General features: G+C 37.8%; 1 protein-coding gene across 1 annotated transcript; it reads right to left on the reverse strand.

The window, feature by feature from the left end:
- Nucleotides 1-491: 491 nt before the first annotated feature.
- DR1 (down-regulator of transcription 1) lies at nucleotides 492-17,347 on the reverse strand. The gene is made up of 3 exons (XM_006197327.4): nucleotides 16,849-17,347; nucleotides 8,694-8,857; nucleotides 492-2,897 (listed from the first exon to the last, which is right to left on the reverse strand). Exons 1-3 carry the CDS (start codon nucleotides 17,066-17,068, stop codon nucleotides 2,751-2,753), a joined length of 531 nt encoding a protein of 176 aa, XP_006197389.1. The 5' UTR covers nucleotides 17,069-17,347; the 3' UTR covers nucleotides 492-2,750.
- Between the last annotated feature and the right edge of the window lie 7,378 nt (nucleotides 17,348-24,725).

Raw genomic sequence — 24,725 nt, forward strand, 5'->3', positions numbered from 1 at the left:
CCAGATTCATGAGCCAACTGTGACTTCTGCCTAATGAAACTGATTTTGGACTTCTGATCTCCAGGACTGTAAGAGAACAAATTTGTGCTGTTTTAAGTCACTAAGTTTGTGGTATTTTGTCACAGTGGCATCAGGAAACCAATACACTCACAAATATAATGATGAGTTAAAAAAGTGTATCACGTATGACCGCATTTACATAAAAAAAAAAAGACACATAAAACTACGATTTTAGAAGTCAGAGTAATAGTTACCTCTGGGGAGGAAGGAGAAGATAACGTTAAGATGGGGCCAAAGGCAGGCTTCTGTGATGCTCATAATACTCTGTTTCTTGATCTGAGGGCTGGCAAAATGAGTACGCTCAGTTTGTCAGAACCCTTATTTGTGTACTCTTCTATATGCATGGTGTATATAATTTTAAAAATTGATGCCTTTTCAACACTTATCAATCTGACGGTCTGCTAAAAAAGATAGACATATATTCAAGGAGGTGGGGAAAATGCTTACTAAACATAACTTTATTTCTCAAGAACCTTAAAGATTTTTGTTTCTCTCTCCAAAAGATTTTAAAAATCTCAACAACAGACAGAATATAATAGTGAATTTTAACTGCTGGAAAATAAGCTAGAAGTAACATTGCTTAACTAGCTTTGTTATGCTTGCATCCTAGGACTGTAAATTACAAAAATACGAGAAAAACCATGTTTTCTGAAGCAACAGTAAACAAAGGAGAAAGTCAAGTACTATACACCAAATGATCAAAATGTCTTTTGGGCCTAAGATTCTGGAGACTAGTAAAAATGGTAATAACTGAAATGTCATGCCATTAATCTGTACAGATCATTAAATATAAAAAACAATGTATAAAACACATCAGATTTTATTGCTTGAAGAATACAGCATATGAAATCACAAGAATGTCAAAATGAAAAGTCACTAGGATTCAAACATTTAATACATTATCAGATGCAGTAAAATATTAATTAACCTGAACTCTGCATCAGAAAAAAAAAGGTATGGAAAAATATCTAAGTTGTTTACTTAAGAAACATATACACTTAAAATAGAAAGTGTAAGGTGTTACAGTACAAATTAGAAAAGCCGACACATAACTTACTACTTCTTAGACTAGACTACCTTTGGTACTTAAACTTTTTAAAAAACAATCCCTTCTATCTTGTCCAAACGCACTTCATGGATACAATGCCAGTTTCAACTCAAAACGTTCAGCAAGAGTCACCTATTTGTGGCATGGAGGAAGCGTGACAATATTTCACTTTTTCTAAAACTGCAAAGTATGATCATTAAGAAATCTAATACTTGTAAACTTTACTTACTTATCAGCTCTTCAATTAAAACTGGAATCCCAGCAGCCGCAGTCTATCTTTGGGCTTGGTGGATATAGAAATTTAAATGATTTGGCAACTGACATAGATTTAGATTACTTCATACTATCTTAAGCGGCTTTTCCATTCTGTTTCTAAAATACAAATAATATGCCATTTCTTCAACACACCAAATTCCCTAAAAATCACTACCATACTTTATTTATTAGAACCAAATTAAAGCTTCTTGCATTTAATGAGCAGGTTGAAAACTACTTATGTTTCATATAGGGCTGATCAATCATGACACGCTTTCTTAAACAGAACAAAACCAATCATTTTTAAAGCTATCACTCAATTAAGATGGAGACAATGATGCCATTTCAAAAGGAAGCACTGGACACTCTAGGCCATCTAGTCAAGAAACTGCAGGAGTAATGCTAAAAACAAACAATAAGTAAACTATAACTACAAGTTAAATTACAAGAAAAAAAATTCCTCTTTTACAGCAAGCATGCTCATTAACTTTCACTTCTTTCCCGAGCAAAGGTTTGAATATTCATGAACCTCAGTTAAACCAACGGAACCCAAGCAATTGTTTCACAAGTTCCAGTAAACATGGATGGACTAAGCAAGTAATACTATTAACAATTATTGGAGTGAAATACTAAGAATCAAGACAGTCCTCAAAGCTGGGTAGCCTCTGAAATGCAATCGTGTAGCTCAAGATGAATTATGCCATAATAAAACTGCGGTTTTTACCTCTACATAGAACAAAAACAAAATAAAAAACATAACCTACCAAATTTTACAACTACTACTGAACACACTCCTTCCTAATTTTTGAATGTCTTGTTTTGGGATTTTCTTTTTTAAACAAGTATATTTATCTGAGCATATATATATTTATTGCCTGTATATATACTCATTTTAAAAGACAAAAAATTCAGATACTATAGAACTGAACTTTGTTTTTTCACCAACCTGATCTAATGTCTACTCCATCACACAGCATCCCCTCCTCAATAATTTAAAATTCCCAATTTTTAGTTTAGTTAAAAGGGCAGAGGAAATGCAAATGCAGATTTAGAGTTTCTGTATAAATTTCACTGTATTTTTATAAACTTGAAGTTTTCTGTAACACTGTTTATTGATCAAATAAAGGACTCACTGCTATCTAAAATTTCATAAACACCATTAAAAATTCAAAATTGATATTATACTGAGCCTTAAATTTTCAATAGTTCAAAGAGACATTTTTTACACGAACAGCGCACAATAGATGAAACTCAACAGCAGACATCCCTAGAATACCAATGGCAAGTCCACCCAGACGCATACGCAGTTACAGATAAGCACTTCCTTCATGGTCTCTCGTACAGGGAGAAACACCGACAGAAGCAGCAGAAACTCGGCCGGTGAGTCTCAGAGGTCGTCTTCTTCCTCCTCGTCCTGAGAAGACCCCGCCTGGCTGGACGCGCCCGCTGAGGCAGCAGCCAGCTGCGCCTGCTGGGCCGCCTGCTGCATCTGAAGCCACTCCTGCTGGGCCAGCTCCGCTTGCTGCTGTCGAGCCTGAACACCAAAAGTATAAAAACAAATTAAAAAATTTTAAAACCCTACAATGTGCACGCGGTTAAATGTATATTAAGCCAATTGCAAACTTAAGTCAAGGCCAAATTCGGATATTTTCCAACCACTACATAGTTGCTGCACATCAGGACAACATGAACTCTGTAAGAAAATACAGGTAAAGATTACTTCTCTGTCAACTCACTTACAGAGAATTTTCAAAAGTCTCCACAAAAGTTTCCCATGAAAGTTTTCTTTTTATTTCACATGGTGGTTCAAACGAAGAAGCTAAAGAAGTGTACAGAAAAACCATAATATTTTCTCTTTGGTAACTTTTTCCTGCGTTTCTCCCTCTTTTGTTTCACTTCATTCTTCTGTCCTCTCAACCTACAATTTTGACATAAACATTTTCAATTTAAAAATGATTTCTGTGGTTTAAAAGTTCTCTAGTACAGTACCTGTAACTGTTAGGGGAAAGCACTGTACATGAATGCAATAGCTATCTTGATACTTCTTTCAAGTTTCTATCAGTTCCCTACCTTATAGATACCTTTCTTCCTCTGTCCCTCTCCCCTCTCTCTATAAATACACACACACAACACACCCTTCCCATATACACACCAGTGGAAACACACTCATCCAGCACTGAATTTAAGTGGGATAGTTAAAATCCATTAATCTGAAATATTCCCTATAAAAACCACCACAGGATTCAAGAAGCCAAGATGCAAACATACGCATTACATGCACTGTTGCAACAGCACGGCCCCTTCTCAATTTATATGCCCTGTTGTATGACCCAATTTAATTTCTTTCTTTCTTTTTTTTTTAAGATTCCACCTATGAGTGATATCATATGGTATTTTTCCTTATCCTTCTGGCTTACTTCACTTAGAATAACAGTCTCCAGGTCCACCCATGTTGCTGCAAGTGCAATCATTTTATTCTTTTTTATCACTGAGGAGTATTCCATTGTATAAATACACCACAACTTCTTTATCCAGTCATCTGTCGATGGACATTTAGGTTGTTTCCATGTCTTGGCTACTGTATATAGTGCTGCTGTGAACACTGGGGTGTATGTATCTTTTCAAATTAGAGTTCCCTCCAGATACATGCCCAGGAGTGAGATTGCTGATCACATAATAACTGGGGGAACAAGGGAAGAGGCTGGAATTTTAAAAACTTAGAAGCTTAGAGGAGCAACCCAGGGAACTGAAACTCAGACTTCTGAGGAAGGGCCCTAGACCATCTGGTACTAGCATCTCTGAGCTTAGAGGGCGGCCCCACGGTTTGAGACCCACATTCCTGAGGAAAGGGATGCATGTGCAGGCTGGTTCTGTAAGTGCCAGAGAAACTGCAAACCAGACTCAGCTCCTGCTACAGGTGGAAACTGTTGCAGCCAGGATGAAGAAGCTCAAAGGAGCCTGAAGCCAACCGGAAGAAAAAGGAGTAAGTGCCTCCTCATCAGCCTTGAAATACCCTCTAGAGCCCCCTACTGGCAGCAGAGTCTAAGGGACGTCAACTAAAGCAGAAATGTGGTTCGCAGAGTACTGGGCCCAGTGTCAAAGTGGAGCACAGCTGAGACAGCTGCGCAGGAACCGGAACACTTCCACGCCACTAACGTCTAGTGTGATGTCTCTGTACTTGGGGATTGCTTTAGATCTTCCTCGTGAGAGTAGTCAGGCCTCATATTACAGTTTTTAGTGTACCTATAATTATACCTCCCCTACAAGACAAAAGCTTTTTTCGTGTTTATTTAGGAAATTAAAAACCAAGTGTTCCAATAACTACTTCCATTCATTTTTATAAAGGAATACGGAAAATACTTCGATAACACACAGGCATATTTACTTTTATGGCATGAATACCCAGAGTTCAAAATAGACTAAGAGTACTTCACAGAAAATACTTGAAAATTGTAGGGCAAACCAAAACTATCAATTTAGTCAACTTAAGAATATCTACTCTGTAGCCTAATCAATCATAACGGGGTATAATTTCGGGGCACAGAAAAATAATTCAAATAATTTCAAGCCGCTACACAGGTCTTACTACCAAGTTGCTTTATCTGGTAGTTTATTCAATGATCTGGAAAGATATGCACTGCTTACATTTAGAACTTAACTGACATTTAGATACCACGGCCCCGTACTGGCTCCCATACTTCTCTTTCTGAAGGATGTTTTTATAAGCATTCTGATGGCTTTAAAATCAATGTTGATGGTAAATATTATTTGTATTCATTTCCACAAATTAAAATTTTCAGTGGTACTTATTCTAATTTCTTTTTCCCTCTCTTGCCTCTTACCCAATCCATCCCAAATATTTTCCTTCTAAAATGGAAAAGTGAAAAAGAGGTAAGTAGGCGTGTACTTCCTAATTCACTTTTTCTGCAGATTTTCATTATGTTTTAAGATTCCTACTCCCATATACTAAAATGACTCATTTATAATTTACGCTTAAGTTTAATCTCAAATTAGTAATGGTTCTTCTCCCCCAAATATTTGTTGCTAGCAGATAAAGACAGCTTCAAATGAGGCTGCTATTATGTTAGTATTTAAAATAAAAGTCTAAATGATTAAGTGAAATGAAAGTGATGAAAAAGATGTTATAACTTAGTTCCTTTTATATTTAAGACTTAAGTACTTTGTGCTCCAGGAAAAGCACTAAGGAGTATCTATAATTTTACTTCTATGCTAATTTTTCTCACAAGAGCAAAGAAATACTAGGGTATTTTCACCCGCAGGATAGAGAAAGAAAGAAGGGAGGTAAGAAAAGGGGAAAAACAAAACAGATGACAAGGGCAGAGGGGTGAGGACAGATTTGGCAGGCAGTCAACTATTTCTTTCATTCATCTTTTTGCCCTGGAAAGGATAAAGCATACTCTACTTAAAAGTTCCAAAATAAATTTAAGCAAACAAAATGGTGGCTAGAGCATTAGCATGGTGTTATAGAAAGAGTACAGGTTTTGGAGTCAGAAGATGAGTTTGAATTTAGACTCCAACACTTCCTAATTGTACAAATTTACCCATTTTATTTGTTTAAGTTAATCCTTCCCAGTAAACTAAGCCACATAATGACAGGAACCATCTCTCTTTTCTATACTCTTATAAGCCTAGCAACTCACACTATATCTGGTGAATAGCGAAGACTTCAATAATATCTGTAGAACAAATGATCGCATGCAAGTTTCTCCATCTCTGCGTTTGTTTCTTAATGAGTAAGTGGGTATAATAAAATTTATATTATTTATAAAAGCTCTGCAAAGTGTGTGAAGTATTTAGCAGATCATCTTTTCACTTTCATTAAATATTTACTTTATCACCTTCTAGGTGATCTGCAATAGCAGAGAATTAATAAATAGCCATTAATTTTTTAAAAAATTATCACTCCTCCTTTGGTACCTCATATTTATATGGATTATAACATTGTTCATGCTTGCCTCAAAAGCTTCTCTTCCTTAGCACCTATCTCATAGGTCACTGTGGGGATTAAATGAAGTATCACTGGAAAATTACCTGGCAACACGATTAACACATGGTTAGAACTCAGTAAATGTTAGTCAGCTTATATCTTTTTTATTAGTTTAAATGGTATCTGATGTCTAGTACTTGATAACACTTAAAACTCAAATTTTTTTAATGTAAATCAAACTAGTTATGACTGCAAAGAGATCAATTATGGTGCCAATCTGGAAGAGATGACCTAAAATCATACTTTCCAGTTCCAATGGTAATTACAGTAACTGGCAGCAAACCTCACCTCTTCTAATCAAATAAAAACTGCCTTGCAATTTCAAATGAGAAGCGAGAACTTTATAGGGAAAGAACAGCTTCACCTTGTCCTCTCTTTCTTTAAAAAAAAAAGGTGTGTAAGTTCTTCAACCTCCTTGAACCTCACAATCATAATTTGGAAGATCAAGGCTGAACTATGTCTCTTCTACCCCTAGAGTTCTGTGACTCCTTGACTCATCAACTCAACTCAGTTACTCATTCAACAAATATTTACTGAATCCTCTCCCTGTGCCAGTTACTATGTTGGGCGGATGCTAGAAATACAATTAATGGGCCCCGCACTCAGGGAGCTTACAGACTAATGGCAGAGACAGACATTTAGAAATGACCACATAGCTCTATTCCCATAATGAAGTAAGTATCTCTATGGAACTGAAACACTCCATATTTTAAATCGTTTTTACCACAGAACCACCTCTGACTCAACGATTTAGGTCTAACTTTCAGGATCTTCTCATTGGAAAGTAAGTCAAATGCTTTATTTTAAAAATGGTTTTTATATACAGACAGTTTGCTTGAGCAGTGTGAGTATTTTAGTAGTATCCAAACACAGACTGAATTATTTTTTAAGCTGTTATCATTTTTCAAGTTCATAACCCCTTGCCCCTGCCTCTGCAGGGTAGGTGGGGAGAAGATACAGAGAAGAAAAGATATAAAATACCATTAAGGTATCTTATCCTCTGCTGATAAATTTAGCCTTGAACAGTGATTTGCATTCTTAGTAATTAGGTTATTAAGCTCTCAGTCTTGTGTGGAGTAAATATTCAGTCACATTCAAGAATCACTGTACTCAGTAACTGCCTTCTGCCCAGCTTCAAGAAACCTGGCAGAGAAGAAGGGAAGGTTAGTCTTTCTCAGCTTCTTCCTCTTGTTCTTGCCCTGCATGCCTGTGTGCACTAGGGCAATGCCCAGTGCACCCCATGCCTGAGTGGGAAGTATTGATGGAGAGTCTTTTTGTGCTGGTGTCTGTCATCAGCATGGGTATGTGTGCCTATTGGTTGTGGTGTCTATTCACTCCATGTGGAAGCTGTACAGTGTGAACTTCTGCACCCCGTAATCCTCATCCCTAGGTATTTTTATAGGCCACGAGTGCTGCCAGCCTATGTCGCCTCTGTCACAACGCCAAGGCACAGCGAACCACGAGAACATGAAAGTGAGGCACAATAAGCGGTCATCTTTGAAAAATGCAATCGTCCATCGAGAGTGGCTCCAAAATGTGTTACAGAGTTTGCTTCCATTTTGCTACCAAGGGGACCTGGAAGGGAATGAAGAAGGTACCTAGGATTCTGAGGATGGGCTAAGGCAGGACCAGAGGTAACACTGGGGAAATTCTGAGAGGCTAGCCATAAATTCCACCGAATCACAGATCCCTGTGGTCTCTTCCTTTTTTAAAAAAAATAGAAGGATATCAGTACTTATTGCTAATACTTCACAGATTGGGCCTTAGAACTGAAACAAACAAAAAAGGAGAAAAGTTTGCACCCCTTTCTCTGTTCCACTGGCCCTTCGAAGTTTTTTAAGATTAGAATGTTTTAAAGGTGTATTAAAGGCCTAATTTAACTACAAGGTAGATGTTAATCAGATTTTTCTTATATGCCATTCATCTAAAATTTTGATACAAAAAAAACTTGATACAACAATTTCTCACCAGCCCATGATTTTAAACACCTGAAGAATGTTTAGGTATACTTTTCATGCTTTTAAATGGTTATTCTGTCTGAAAAAACATCAAAGTAAAATCTCAGTAGTTATTTGGAGTTGTTCTCCTTAGAAAACAGGTTGCTGCAAATATTTACTTTTATATAAAGTAAACAGCTGGCCAAAGAAAAGTCAAGCTGGCCACCAGACCTAACATCAGACTCTTTGATCAAACCATCAGTCACAGAAAGAAAAATCTCTGGGTACGAATGCTGACTTAGGAAAGGATTTCATGAACCAGTATGATTTCTGTTAGCAAAAAGGGTGGGATTCACATGAAAATCATTTAAAATGCATTACTTACTTTTGCAAATAATTCCTGTTGCTGTCTCAATAACTCTTCTTCAGGAATGCCAAGGTTTTCCAAACGAGAACTGGCCTTTCTTCTTTTTAATGCTACTGTCTTGCATTCTTGTAAGACTTCTTTTACTTCACTGATATAAGAGCCAAAGCCCAAACTTTCTAGTGCTAGGGAAATGAAAATATGAAAAAGTGATAAAATACAACTTTTCCCTCACCTATGGAACATTAAGTTTTGTGGCTTTTTTTTTTTTTGAAAGGGGAGCTTGTTGTTTTCTAGTAATTTTGACCTATTTTATAGTTGCACAGTAATCATCGGACAGCTAAGGCAAAATATATTATCAACTTTCTTAATATCAGAATGCAAATGAGTTAAAATTTAAGGAACACTTCAAGGCACAGGCCTTAACTTTTCTTTTTCTTTCTAATTTTTTAAAAACCAAAGCATTTCCTGTGAGGGGAAAAAAAAGGGTCTGATGTAAGAACATGTGGTTTTAGTAAAAAAAAATTTTCCTATACCACTTAAAGTAAATCAGTCAATTAAATCACTTACTTTCTCAAAGAATACCAAAAAAAGCAAATATTTGGAATATATTTGTTAATAACATATATTGTGCCATTTGGCTTAGAGTAAGCTGGTAACAAATGCTCTTTCAGTAGGATAGGAAGAAAGAATAGATAAATTCTTCTTTTGTCTAATATACCAATAAGAAACTATTTTTAGCAAAGACACTCAAATTGCCAAGTTTACTGATGGAAATAACTTATGAAATTCAGCATTTATATTCAGCCAAAGTTTCTCTTGAAAATAAAACTTAACAGGAAACACTATAAAAACATTTGAATTCAAGTGATGTGGCAGAAAAACTGGGATAAAGGAGGACTATAAGGACAGAAGAAACATAAACAAAAAAAAATTCTCTCCCTTTATTTTTTCACATTTAGAAAGAAAAATTTGTAAGAAAATGATGCACTCTCTAAATGAAGAAGGTACCAGAAAGACAATGCATAAAATATCCTTTTGGCTCAGAGTATTTAAAACTATATTTTAGAGTTTTTAATATGTTGATTAATGCCCCAAAGTCATATTGTTTTCTGAGCCAATGATGAAATAGAGGTGGTGAAAAACACAGTAAATGAACTTTATTCATTAGTTCTTACACTTTTTCAACAATTATGATGAACCAGACTGCCCTCAGTAAAGATGCCCTAAGTTCTAACTTTAGAAATTTGCTCTTCAGGAAGAATACCAAATATACTTTTAAAATCCCACATTCCCATGTAAACTGTGGTTTTTAAGACATTTGGAGTGATTTACAACTTTAATTATTTCATATGTTAAGTTGTTTTCAATCAACCTTCTTTAGAAATAATGCCGAAAAGCAGAGTGCTATTACTTGAATTTTAATTAAGGTAACTTACCAATTCCCCTCATCCCCAAAAAATTTCATTAAAACTTTATTCTGAGTTCTGTTTACCAAATTAACTACCACATAATTCCTGGCCTCAAGGAGCTTGGGGCACAGTGGAAACTTAAGTGAAGATTAGGCAGCCTGCACTTTTTCACTTGAATTAACAGACATTATTTTCTAAATGTCAATGCTAGAAGCCAAAGATTTTGTTTTACATTTACTCTTTTTTAAAGGCACAAACACAGCAGTGTATTTTCAGTAATATTGGCTGGGGACAATACCAAAAGAAACCAAGTAAATGACTTATGATTTCCTGCCACATCCTAAAGCAAACCTTATTTCCTTGGCCATACAACAAGGTCCTCCAGGATCGAGCCCCACCTACCTTTCCAGCTTTATTTCTGCCATTAAATCCCTGCATACTTCTCCTAAATCTGACCGCTCAATGTCTCCCAACAGGTACCAGTTCCCCAAATTCATGCTGACAGTAATTCATTCAAGGTACAGATCAAATTCCAACTTCAAATTAAGCTTGTTGGATCCTCCTAGACAGAACTATCTACCCTTTTTGAAATCAGATAGATTTAGAATTTGAAACTTGGTTGTCACTGTATTTGCATAACCTTGAGTATGTTGCTTAATATCTTTAAGCTTCAATTTTCCATCTCTAAAATGAGAGTAGCATCTATTTCACAGTGTCTTCCTATACCCAGAGGCGCTTCAGTGATTAAGCATGCAGATCCTAAGGTTGCCAGGGACTGACTCCCAGCTCTGCCTCATATTAGTTATGTGACTCTAGATGAGTTCCTTCATCTCTCTTCCTCTAAAACAAGAATAACAGTACCTACATTTCATCTGATCAAATGCGAATAAATGAATTAATGTAAACAAAGAGTTCAGAACAGAGGCTAGCTCACAGAAGGAGCAAAACTAAGTATTCACTATTAGACTTTTACTATTTTAAGGCCTGTAGGAATCAACAAGTAATTAATCTAAGGCGTTTAACATAGTGTCTAGCACGTAAGAGCCACTTAACTAATTTGGACTATGTATTATTCATCCTTATTTTTTCTCTTACATTTAAGAAAGTACCCTAGAAAGTGTACAGGACCTAAATAAATGTACAGCTATGTATTACCACACCATTAAATTCAAGCTGAATTAAGTATATTAAATTTTCAAAATTAACAAATCATACAATGGAGAGCCAGCTCTTCAAAATGTCATAAATTACTAGACTAGACATTAAGAAAATCCAGTCCAAATGACCTTAAATCATGGAAGGCTTGGGCTAAAAATTTAAAAAACAAAAAAACAGACAAAAAAACCCCTCACTTTTAGACACATTTGAAGTTGAGAGCATGGCTTTCAAAAAAACTTGCAAGTAAGTCCAAAGTTAATATTTAATATTATTTAAAGAGCTGCTATGTATAAATACTGTACTCACACCAAAATGGTTCAACAAACGCAGCCACAAATTTAATTTAAAACTACACTGACTTTAATCCTCATTTTAATCACATCTGGCTAACAGATATGAATAACTGGATACAGTACCTTCTAAACAGGGCTATGCCACATCCTTTGTTATCATGTAGTAAGTAAGCATTCCCATTTTACACACAGGAGACTCTTCAAGGGGAAGGGAAACGGCTCCTGAGCAGGGCCATGAGTGAACAGTCGTGCAGGCTGTGCAGTGCACAGCAGTACCATACTGAGGAGAGCCTCTAACACTGCAAACCCATAGAGCTGTGGCACTTCTGGCAGACGGTAGGAAAGGTTTTTAAGGAAGAAGTGCCTTTTTCTAATTTGTACTAGGGGACTTTATGGACTATTGATGGTCCTGGCTCTAAGGATCTCAGAGTAAAGAGCCAAAATAAAATGAAACAAAATAAAAATAATAATAATACATTTTTTTAAAATTTGTGGGTAAAATAGACATATCACTTGTTTCTTAGAGGTCTGTCTGCTGCCCTCAGCCGTCTATCTTAAAATTGCACCCAGAAAAGTGCATGGCATATTAGAAAGAAAAATACTTAGCATGTCTTTTCAATTTAAAAGACAGACATTACCAAGACAGCCACTTACAAATTTTTTTTCTTAAAAAGTAAAAACTTTCACCCAACAAGAATTTCAATACAGGCTTATCTCATATTTTACAACAAAAAATTATGTATTCCTCAAAAGTTTTGTTATAATATGAATTTGTGTGAATTTACTTTATACTTCAAATGTATAATGCATGCTTTTCATTTAAAAAAACTAAAATACGTTATATATGAAATATAAAATAGCACTGTCTAATTTCTCTATTTTCTTTTGTTTGTATGTTGAGGGAGGAGGATGATGTAGTTCACTTAAAATACACTGAGAGGATACAGGCCAAAGTGACTTCTTGGCTTATTGGCCTGGCAAAGACCCTTAAGGGCCTGCCCTCTAGGGCATCACTACTCCTGGGAATCTGGGACAACAATGAAAGACTGGTGGCAGAGCAAGAATCAAGTATCATTCATCTTTATATCCTTAGCTGTATCTAGCACAGTGCCAAGTACATAGTAGTATTCAAAAGTAATTGGGTGGCAGAAGGAAAACAAAAACAAAAGACATATCAATTTTAAAGAAAATAATAAATCCTAACTTGAAAAGCACCTGATTCTGTGATAAACTGTGCAATGTAAATTACATGTATCCCTCTGGAAAAAGTATCAATATGGATGATTATTTAAGCAACACAATATCATTCTAATTCTCATGATTATTACAACTTCTCTGCAATCACTCAGATGCTCTGGTTTCAAAACTACTTCACATCCACTTTCCAGAACAGACTGTGGTTTAAGCTTTAGAGCAAAGCCACTCAAAGTGTGATCCGTGGACTTATGCCAGAATCGCTTGTAATGGTCTGCAATGAGTTAAGTACTGAAATTCAAAGTAAGCATTTAAGAAACTTCACAGCAAAACTGTAACTATGTGAGGTGATAGCTATGTTAACTAACTTTGTTGTGGTAATCCTTTTACAATATATACATATATCAAATCATTACATTGCATACCTTAAACTTACACAATATTATATGTCAATTATCTCTCAAAAAGCTGGGGAAAAAAAGAGAAACTTCATAGCAATTTGACTGAGTAATTTATATGTCTTGAATCTAATATCAAAACTTCTCATTTTGTTTTTCTAATGATTCATTTGTATTGTATTTTACCAAAGTACCAGTGTGAGAGGGATTAGAATTTTTTTGCATATATATTTTTATTGAAGTATAGTCAGTTTACAATGTTGTGTCAATTTCTGGTTTACAGTATAATGTTTCAGTCATACATGAACATACATATATTCGTCTTCATATTCTTTTCCATGAAAGGCTACTACAAAATATTGAATATAGTTCCCTGTGCTATACAGTATACACTTGCTGTTTATCTATTTTATATATATTAGTATCTGCAAATCTCTAACTCCCAATTTATCCCTTCCCATCCCTTTCCCCCAGTAACCATAAGTTTGTTTTCTATGTGTGTGAGTCTGTTTCTGTTTTGTAAATAAATTTGTCTTTTTTTTTTTAATCCCATGTGAGTGATATCATGTGGTATTTTTCTTACTCTTTCTGGCTTACTTCACTTAGAAGATTTTTTTTTTAAAGTCCTTCAACACAGATAACTTGGAGCAACACAGTTTTTGAAGAAGTGAATTCTCAGAAACTTTCAAACTTTCAGTTACTAGTCTCATGAAAATGAAAAAAAAAATGTAGCAAGAAATTTAAAGTACGAAATGAAAATATTCTTATTTACACTTTGGCTTTACAAATGGCATCATGATGTAAGCTTAAACATAACAGACTTTCAGTTTTATATTTTAATCAGTATCACTATAAACTTTCTAAATTTTTACTTATTATAGCATATTTCATGTAATTCTCAATCCTGACTGAGTCTCAGTAATTGCTAATTACACCTGAAACCATTAAGTATTATTTATACATAAATGAGGAAAGTTAACAGATCTCCCTAAGGCCAAAGACTTTCCAGTACAGAACTTGCAGCTCTTGACTCTCAACGTCAGTTCTTTCCATAATGCAACAGAACATGTTAAAACTCATTTAAGAGCATGTGTTTACAGAAACCCAGCACTGAAATCAAAGGAACACATTTTATAGCTTAGAACTCCCACAATTTGTATATATGCGATCTTCAACACCAAGTCCATATTCTCAAACTCAAAATGAGTAAAATATTTAGAAAAAAAATTTTTAATTTTAACTAAGCTATATAGTTTCACAGATTTACAGGCAATAAAATTATTTCAACTTTAGTTTGCACTTTATAGACTGCCTCAAATGCTTAATTTGCTCTCAGAAGGTAAAGCAAAGTGGCAAGGGAACAAGTGAAATGTCCTGAAGCAAAGTCTAGTTCATTAAACTTATCACTAAAAAAATTCAAACTTTAACATGTTAGAATCAAACCACTTTAAAATGAACATTGTTATTCCACTTGGAAATATCTTACATTCCTAAATAATCAACCCTGACAGAACAGCATAAAAAATGTCATACCCAGCTTTCCAGAGTTAGTCTGTAAAAACACTGTTTAAACACCTAAAAAGTACACACCTTAAAGGATTTCTTTAAAAAAAATTTTTAACCACTCAAAATAACAGCCTCTTTAATGACTGAGCAATATGAGATTCCTGTAACCGAGGAGGATTTTGGGTTAAAATGTAGGTCCTTATCCACTTAACAACAGCAATGTTACAAGACCAAAAAAAGGTACATTTTAAAGATCTTTAGGTCAATACATGATTTTTTTTAAATTAATAAAATCATTCTCAGTACACAAGGAAAATGCTTTCACTGGAACTTTCTGACTCCTACGTTAAACCGAATTTAGCATATTCCAAAGTTGAGCTATTTAGCATACTGCTCGCTACAGCTGCATTTTTATTCCATCATGTCAATCAGAAATCTAAATATATCCTAGAAAAGAATAAACTCTACCCAAGAAGACAGACTGTAATGTGTTATTAGATTTTTGGAATAATCCCCACTTCTGTGGTGTAAACAAATGTTCAGGCAGATCCTTTTGAAATCTTTGGTAATTTTCTTTAGAAAGGCAATGTTGATAAAAGATCTTTTTTCTCTTTTGTGAGTTGTAAAAGGAAATTATAGCTATCTGTGTTAGATAATCTTGTGAAAGACTTGTAACAATTGCACACACAATGTAAACATAAAAACACAAGAGGAAAAATAGACAACTTAGCTTTCATTTTACTTGCCAGAGTACATCAAACAAGTAGAAGAAAATAGTAGCTTTAAAATCAAATACACTTTTTCCTAGGGATTTTTTTTCGCCTTCTGTACTGAAATGGAAATGGCGGAGAATGTTCTAAATTTACCGTCCACACACTATTAAGGGTCAAAAATGAATCATTTAATCCTTTTGTCAATATTGACAGTAGAATACTGCATATGGTGAATATGAGCAGATGTGTCCTCTACTTTGGATAGGAAAGTCACCTTTTAAGAAATTAAATTATAAAAATAAAATGGTAGACAACTGCCTGCCTACCAAAATTAAATTAACCATGATTTTTTTTCTGACTTCAAAAGCAATCAAGAAATTGTTAGAATTTTAACTGAGTTATTATAAAAGGCAAGTTATCACCTCAAACTGAATGCAATTTTTTCATGAGAGTACACGTAAAAGTCACAGAAGGTGCGTCCCAAAACATAATGGCTAGTAAATATGTCTCCCCATCCCTGAAACAAGCCATCAGAATACGGTCCCACAAATCCCTATTACTGAACTAAATCTTTCCCAAGATAAGAGGAGAGAAGACACTTAAACTTTCAGAAGTGGTGTTGAATAAAAGCTTAAGTGTTTATATCTCAACAGGAATGGAAGCAGGAAAGGACAGGGAAATGTTCCATTAAAAAAAAAAATCTCACAATCTTTCAATCCTAGCTTTAAATATCTATCTCCATATTACAAAGCAAGCTACAAAAACAAAAACAAAAAGAAGAGAGGGAAGGAAGGATAAAAGGAAAGAAGGAAGGACAGAAGGAAATACTGACATCCCCCCTTTTTTCATAGAGAATAGAACTGAAGCGCTTTGGCAACTTGTTGATGAGTGGTAGGACCATGAAACCATTTTTAAAGCAGAAAATATACTCTATTCAACATCAATAAACTTTACAACGTTGAACACCCACGTTAAGAGTATTTTCACTCATGTGTTCTGAACTTTCACCTTTTCCCCTGCTCTGGTGAAAAGGTCGGGTGGGGAAGGGGTGCTGTCTCCACTCATGCTTGAAGTTCCTGTGTGAACTCTGATTCTCCAGGGTAGAGCGTCTGGGTTCCTCTCTTAGTTGTCACGATCGAGGTTCCACTTGAGGCAGGCACTTTCTCAGTTGTCACGTCTCGGTTTCACTTTAGGCAGGCACAATTCTTGTTACTTCGGCTTACCTGGCTGTAAATTGAGGCCACTACCAATGCTTTATTGTGGGAAATGTTAGGTGTTCTGAACGCCTGCGAATCCTTACTTGCATTCGCTGTTTGAAAAGGACCACGAGGACACCACATAGGGATTTTAAGGCGCCGGCTACCTCCATGCCACCCCGCATGGCTTTTTCAGTTACCAGTACTAACTAAGAGACAGGACCGAAGGCTGACAGGAATAGGTCACGCGACTAGCAGGCTGTCCCCGGACCCTCTTTTAACCAAAATCCCACACAGATCACTTACCCTGGATGACGTGCTCTGGTGAGATGGTCTTCTTTTCCGATTTGTTGCAGATCTCATTGGCTTCAGAAGATATAAGGTGAATGAATTCAGTGCAGCAGTTCACCACCAGCTCCCGGGCATCGTTGGCCACCCGGACACTAGGGAGAGTCTCTTTGATCATCTTATTGATAGCAGCTCTGGGTATAGTGAGGTCATCATCGTTGCCAGATGAGGAAGCCATCGTACCTTCGTACCTCTCGCGCCCCGACTTGTAAAAACTCCCCGGCTCTGGTCCACTACTCCACCAAGGTGTTTCAAAAGGCCGCCCTCGGAGAGTGATCCCGGGGGCGCTCTGAGAAGAGGGCGCAGAGAATTAAGAGGGGGGCAGAGAGGGCAGGGAACACCGTGTGTGCGCTTTGGGCGAGGCTGGGGGTCAAGTCGGGGGGCTGAGGACTCTGGAGACAGCACTGGCCAAGTCGGGGAGGGGAAAGCGAGGTGGTCCGGAAATTTGAGCACTGGAGAACCACCTTCGTGTCTCCTCAGAGGGGTGTGCGCTGTCGCCTAACCGGTCCCCAACGGCGCCGGAGCAGAGGCAAGGTCCAGGGGCACAGGCCTGGCCGCGGTACGGGGGGACACCCAGCGGGCCGGGCTCTACACAGCCGGAGCCCCCGCTGCCGCCGCCGCCGCCAGCAGCCGCTGCCGCCGCCTCGGCCAAACCATCCTTCAGACACCCGCGCCGCCGCCTCACAACATGTCGGCCGCGGCCGCTGCTTGAACCCGGGCGGCCGCCAGGGAACGAACAGGGACACAACCAAGCACAAGGGGAGCGGCAGGGGCGGCCGCCGTGGCCGTTTAGCCGGAACGCAGATCGTGGAAGGCGAAGCCGCGGCAACGGTGGTCCCCCCAGATGCCAGGGAAGAAGGTTTGCTGGAAGCCTCTCCCGACACCCTTTGCGCTACCGGAAGCCTCGCCCCCACACGTTCCCCCCACCTTCAGACCGACTTCCGGGTGTGGCTGCCGCCCTTCCCCCACTCGCGCCGGCTGGAACCGCCCGCCTTCTCCGGCAGCTTCCGTCCGCCGCGGGCCAGGCTCGCGCCCCGGGTCCCACCCCGTCACGGGGACGGCAGCCGGGCGGGCGCGCGCCTCGGCACCGGCGAGTTCTAAGCCGGCGCGGGCCCGGGACGGGGTGTGTGGGCGGGCGGGTCTCCGCCTCTGCCTTCTCCCAGCCAGCTGCGGCCTCGAAACCCCTTCCCAGCCGCGTTCGGAGACAAAGGAGCGCTGCGTTTCGTTAAAAGAACTCGCTAAGGAAAGGAGCCCGAATTGGGATTGAAAGGAAGGGGAACGAGGCCTGGGCCCGGGGGTGCGATGTGGGGAAAGCGGAACCCGTGTGCGTGGGTCGGCCTCGTCCATTGCTCTCGGTGGTGTGTGGCAGGCGTTGCTCACATCAGAGCTCTTTTTGGGGCCACCCGTTCTCGTTTTATGGGAAATGAAACATTCAGAGAAGTGACTTACCGTCCCAGTCACTACTAGTGGCTAAACTGGAAACTAGAAGTAGGATCCAACGTAGTGGAAACGCTTAGTGTACCGTGAGTCAAGTTAGGTTCCAACTTAAGACATTTTTCGTGATGTATTTATTGCACGTTGGCTTCTGTTGAGACGGAAAAAAAAGTGGGTTAAAGTGTCTTAAGCTACTCTCAGTTTTGTTTCTCTCCAGAGAAGCAAACGAGTGTTAAGTTCTTAACAAAAATTGCATTATTTTTGAAAACTAAATTTGCCACACTGTCATTTTGAAAAAGAGGCTATGCAGGGTGTTGCAGTTTTTAAAAAGTAACCGAGGTACCATTTAAATGAGTTTACGCACTTTAGTTTATCAGATACATTGTTCTCCATACGCTGGACAACGCTGGCTTTTCTTAATACCTTGTTTTCCTAAGACACTAGGTGTGGCACCTTGAGGAGACCTCAGTTAATTACATTTTATTTTCATTTAGCATTTTCTCCAGTACACTTGCAGGTTCTTTAATTTCTGACATGTAGACCCTTGTTCTTCAGTATTACTAAGTTTAGTGAAAAATGAAAATTTTAAAATATTGTTTAATCAAAGAAATTTTATTTTCAAAATGGGAATGTGAAACTGTTGGCTCTTTTTATTAAGTGTTTTTTGTAAGTCAATTTACTGTTGATTTAAAGAGTATATTGTCTCAATTTATCTTGGCCTTACCAAGTTTGTCAGTCTGAAAAAGCTAGCTAGCAAAAAAAATGTTCCCCAAATTAACACATTGTCGCTGACTCAAATCTTGTTGTTCAGGAAAAAACATAATGCTGATAGTTTTGCTTTTTCATATAACATTTATGCTACATAGATTTATAGGGTTAAGATACATAGATCAGTAGAGCACACGTTATTCCAATAATAGTTTAGTACAACAGGGTTCTGTGGTAGCATAGGCATGAAATGTGTAGTAAGGAAACCTAGGTTCCAGTTCCAGTTTTTTGTTAGACAGGACACTCTCCAAGCTTCCTTTTATTTCAACTAGAAGTGGAAATATATCACTCAAAAGATTCAAAGTCAAATGAGACTGTCTGTAAAAGCACTTATAACATTATGAATTATTACATAGATGTCAGTGTTATGATTATCATCTTTACCAGGTCTGGGCAGTCTTCACCCAGTAATAAATCATACATAATGTGGCTGCGAGAAAATTTAATTAAATATAAATAGCAGGGTGATACATCATGAAATATTTTAAACTGGATCCCAAATTTAAATAGTTATTTATAGAACAATATGTCCGTGTTATAGATAGACTTTGAAAACAAGGATAACATCTCTTTAATAAGCTTTAAGAGTTTTAGAGAGAACGCATATATTTAAAACATTTTTTCATGGTATCCCAAAACTCATGATATGAAAAAGAAACATAATAGAGCTGTTTCTTATGATGAGTTAGATTAGCTCTATAGTAGTTATCTTTAGATGTGTTAATCCATTCATGCTAAAATTACTGACAATAATTTTATAACATTTGTAATTTGAAGCTTAACATTTGAAAAAGCAAGCAATGCCCTCCGCTGAGCTCATTTGTCATTAATAACACACCAATTGCTAGGGGTGATAATTCAAAAAATTTTAGTAACTAACATTTATACACTTGTTTTGTGCTTAGCACTGTGCTAAATACCTTTTTTTACCCAAGTACTTTTACCTGTTTTATCTCATTTAATCCCCAGAACAAACTTGTTTGATAGATACTGTTTTAATCTCTATTTTACAGATAAGGAAATTGAAGCTTAGTAAAGCTAAATTACTTCCCTGAAGCCAGCACAGCAGGCAGGGCAGGCTAGACCAGGTGGCAAGAACTAACAATCCCTAAATCTCAAAAAAGGGTTATTTTTTGTTCATGTTGTGGGTTCATCATGGGTCAGCAAGAAGACTTAACACATAGTAGTCACTCAAAAATCCGTTGGAGCCATTGGGAAGAAGTAATGAAGGGGACTTAAAATAACAGGCTTTTGACTATATTTTGAAGTGGAGAGAAAAGAAGAAAGTATTTGTGTTCAAAGTGACAACATGAAGTTGTGGAGACAGAAATTGTTCTTAAGACAGTGAGATTGCCTTAATTGAAGTAAAGCAGTTGTGTTGTACAGTAGTGAGAGGAAAGTGAGAGAGCCAAACGTATGAGCAGCAGAAGTCATGAAGCAGCAGAAGCCAAGAGGTAAAGGGCAGCGGCCGAGAGGTAGAGGGCATCTGTCAAGAGTGGGCAGCTGTCGGACTGCAGGCCTGGTTCCGCGTGCGGTGCGTCCGCCTCTGTTATTGCCATTTGCTCCGCGCTGGCCACATCTTCCAGGTCTGTAGGTGCTGGCATAGTTGCCATACCTGTGGCTTTATTCAGGGCCATTACGACCTCAAAGAAAAACCAACTGGATCTTCAACTTGAAATCTCTTTGGGCTCACAAGCTTGTAGAGTTCAACAAAGCATACCCCTTCCAATAAAGGAATGGCCAAGTCTGCTTAAAAAAAAAAAGGAGGAGAGAGAGAAGTCACTCAGCTGCACTAAGGGCAACAGAAGCAAGGAGAGGAGCTTCAGGGTCTCAGGTGCTCACATCAGAGAGCCCCCAAAACAATTGCTAGAGTGTTGGCATATTCTGCTTTTGAAGAGACAGTAGTTTTCCATGGAACAGTTTGCCGTGCTTGCTTACTTCCTAAATATCTTCATAATATTCCTCTGAAAATCCTATTTTGTTCTACACAACGTGAAAGAGTCCAACTCATTCGAGGGCTTTGGCTTCGGATCTGGGTTTGAGCCCCACTCTGCCACTTAACCGTAACCTTGGGCAAAGTACATAAGCAGTGTCTTGATTTTTCCCATCTGTAACATAAGAGTACTTGCTTTACAGATGTGTTAAGGATCAAATGACATAATGCATATAAAGTATTTAGCCCAGAACCTAAATGCTCAATAAATGGTGATAGTTGTTACAAATAATCACCATTACGCTGATAATTATTACTCCTAGAAATGGAATAATGGGAGTGAAAAGAAAGGTAAATCCAAGAACTATTTCACAGAGAGTTGGAAATACCTGATAGTTTGGTTCCTAGATGTTCAAGGAGGCAGATTAGTCAAATACAATTCTAAATTTTGACCTCAGAAACTGGGATTAGGGAATAGGGTAATGGCAGAATTGAAAGGGAGCGGCTTGGAGAAGATGTGCGTGCTTTTGCACGTGTTTGGGTTTGAAGCAATAGTAGGCCTTTAGGGAAGTGATGTCCTACAGGCAGTAGAAAGGGAAAGCCAGCATCTGAATCTATGCTCCCTCAGTAACTGAGTGTCTGCTGTCCAAGTACAATGTAAGAGAAACGAAGGTGACTACAACGTCCTTCTTGTTTTCAAGGCCTCTACAATCTGTTGGAAGAATCAGAATATAAGCCAGATTGAAAAAAATACTGCGATAAACATACAAAAGTGTATGAAGGAAAGAGCAAGTAACACATCAGCTGTGAGACACACAGGGACTAAGCGAAGACTCCACATTTCAACTGAGCCTTAAAGATTGAGTTGAATTTTGATAGAGAAGGAAGAGTATGCAGCCGAAGAAGAAACACAAAAGTGCATCATAGGAATTGAGAAAATCAAATAGCCTGGAGTGGCTTATAGGATTTGTAAAGAGGTGTAGTGGGTATGCTGCAGGAAAAGTAAATTAGGCCCAAAAGGTAACCAGTCAGTGCCTATTACAAGCTACACACTGTGCTAGAAGTTTTCATATTCACTATTCCATTTAATTTTCAGATAGCCATACAAAATGGGTGTTTTGATGGGAAAACAGTTTTAGAGAGATGTACGAATTTGTTCAAAGTCTCACAGATAATATAGAGCTGAATTTGAAACCAGGCTTGTTTTTTTGTTGTTAACTCTAAATCTTAGGCTAATTTCAATATAGTAACTACCTAAATAAAAAAAGAGATATTAATTTTAACACTTTAAAAATAAAGCACTTTCACATCTTTTTGGTCTTTATTACTAGTCATTAATCCCACCTTGGAGATGGGAAAATCAATATACAGCAAGGTTATTTAAGATCACAGAGTGAGTAAATGATAGATTGGGAATTCAACCCAAGGTTTCTGACTTTAAAGCCTCAGGTCTTTCCAACATCCTTTTAAGTAGTTCAGCATTTCTTCTGTAGACAGTGGAAAGGGCCAGTGAACATTTTTGAAGGGAGATGACATAAATGTTTAAAAAGATTAGTCTGGGATAGCCTGTGGGCTGGACTGGGATAGAAACAAGGACACTGGTTATTAATTATTAGGCTACGATGAAAACAACTTAATAATGACAGAGACCTGAACAAAGAGTTTCGTGATAATAAGGTAGAAGGAACTAATCAGTCATTTGGAAACAGAATTTTTAGGATTTTGCTTCTAACTGCATCTGCAAGTGAGGAAGGGGAAATCCAGTGAGTGTCTCATTTGTTCATTCCTGCATCCCTGGGGACCGCACAGTTCCCGGCACATGTTAGACATTCAGTAAATATCTGTTAACTCTGGAAGTGAATGGGGACCTTTAAAGATAACAGAGTTAAAAAGAAGTCTGAAGACAAAAAGCAAAAAGAAGACAGGATGTCAGGGGACACTAGATAGAAACCAAGAAAGCATAGTGCAAAGGAAGCCACGAAGGGAGAGCTGAAGTCGTGTGAGATGCCACAGACAGGCGCTGCGGGAAGGGGATCGAACAGTCACTGAAGTGCAGAAGGTCTGTAGGAGAAAGCAGAAGTCAACATGCAAACGTGAGAGGAGTGAGGGGAAGAACTGGAGCCAAAGGGCCCAGTACACCTCTCAAAAGTTTGGCGGTGAAGGGAAAGTGGCAAAGGGATGGCGGCTTGAGGAAGAAGCAGAGCCAAGGAAGACTTGCAAAGGCTAGGAGACACATGTAGTTCAAAGGAAAAGAGGCGAAGATGGAAAATACAAGCAAAAAAGTCTTAAGGAAATGGAGGTGGATGAGACTGAAAAAGCACAGATGCCGTAATCAGGATTAGACACACAGATCTGGGCATGGTTCACAAAGAGGAGCGACTGAAGACAAGATTAGAAGCCAGTGACTATTGACAGAGGTTGCAAAAGGAGATGAGCAGAGGACAAAAGAAATCTTTAGAGAATGACCACTAGCGAGGGCAAAAGAGAGGTCAGAGAAATAGCAAGAAAGTTGTATAAATTCACTGTCACGTAGACTGATTTGAGAAAAGAAAGAAGTAGCCAGAAGTGCCAAGTGTTGCAGAGAAGGGAATAAGGACTGGGAGTAAGAGATGGTGTTCATCTAGTGATGTTTGTGCAAGCAGCTCATGAATAAAAACCTTGGAATTTCTTCTTTTGTCTATTCTGTGGGTCAACTTTGTAAGTAATTCAGAAATTTTAAGGTGAATAACAAATTCCTTTGGCTACAGGTGATACATTTAAGGTATGATGCAAATGAGTTTTTCTTTCAAATGATACAGCTTTTGAATCTATTTCAATTGTGCTAATTTTAAAAGCTTTTGAAGCAGGTGGAACTAGGAAGCCTATGTGTGTAAATCCCATTATTCATTCACACAGTGCATCCATTCAATAGATGTTTATTGGGTGCCTACCATATACTTTGCTAGGTGCTTAGGACATGGCAGTAAACAAGAGAGACACCATCCTGGCCTTCATACCGAAAGCAATTATATCAAAGAAAGAAAAAAGCTGTATTTTGCCACATCCTTGATAGAAAAAAGTAATCTAACTAAAATAATAGAGAAATAACATCGTATATCTGAAGAATTATTATGTAGCTATTGAAATAATTATGTATGAATATGTCACTTTCCCCTTAGTATTAGAGCAAAATGCAACACTATTGTTATAGAACTACATGAAAATACCTATGTACATGGATAAAGGCTGAAAAGAAACATACAAAAACTAACATAGTTGTGTTGGAACAGAGAAATTATTGATTTTACTTTGTATCTTTTCTTTAAGGTGTTTTTAAAATTTTTAATTAATCTAGTTCTTTAAGTGTCTAATACTATCAAGTAGAGAGAAAATTTTTCTACTGATTCACAGTGTATCCATTCTTCCCACTCACAATGAGACTTGAAAAAGCAGTCCTTGAATTTTAAATCTTTGTTTAGCTAGCAGAGCTCTCTAGCTGGCTATCCCCAGGTGAAATCTAATCCACAGATATTGTACCAATTATTTATTCCCACAAAAAAAATGCTGCCTGACAAACTACCCCAAAGGCCGGTGGATTAAAACACTAACCATTTGTAATCTCTTCGGAGTCCCTGCGTCAGCTGGGCGGCTCTTCTGACTTAGCTGGGCTTGCTCCTTTCCACAGGCAGCTGCGGGTCAGGGAGGCGGCTCCACCAGTTTT

The sequence above is a fragment of the Vicugna pacos genome, chromosome 9 (genome assembly GCF_048564905.1).
Source record: "Vicugna pacos chromosome 9, VicPac4, whole genome shotgun sequence".
In the NCBI taxonomy this organism is placed as follows: Eukaryota; Metazoa; Chordata; class Mammalia; order Artiodactyla; family Camelidae; genus Vicugna; species Vicugna pacos.

Coding starts and splice junctions, on each gene's coding strand:
- DR1 (XM_006197327.4), bottom strand. CDS start 17,068: ATGGCTTCCTCATCTGGCAACGATGATGACCTCACTATACCCAGAGCT. Junction 8,858..16,848: donor ACCAGAGCACGTCATCCAGG/GTAAGTGATCTG, acceptor TCATTTCCCTAG/CACTAGAAAGTTTGGGCTTT. Junction 2,898..8,693: donor AACAGGAATTATTTGCAAAA/GTAAGTAATGCA, acceptor TTTGGTGTTCAG/GCTCGACAGCAGCAAGCGGA.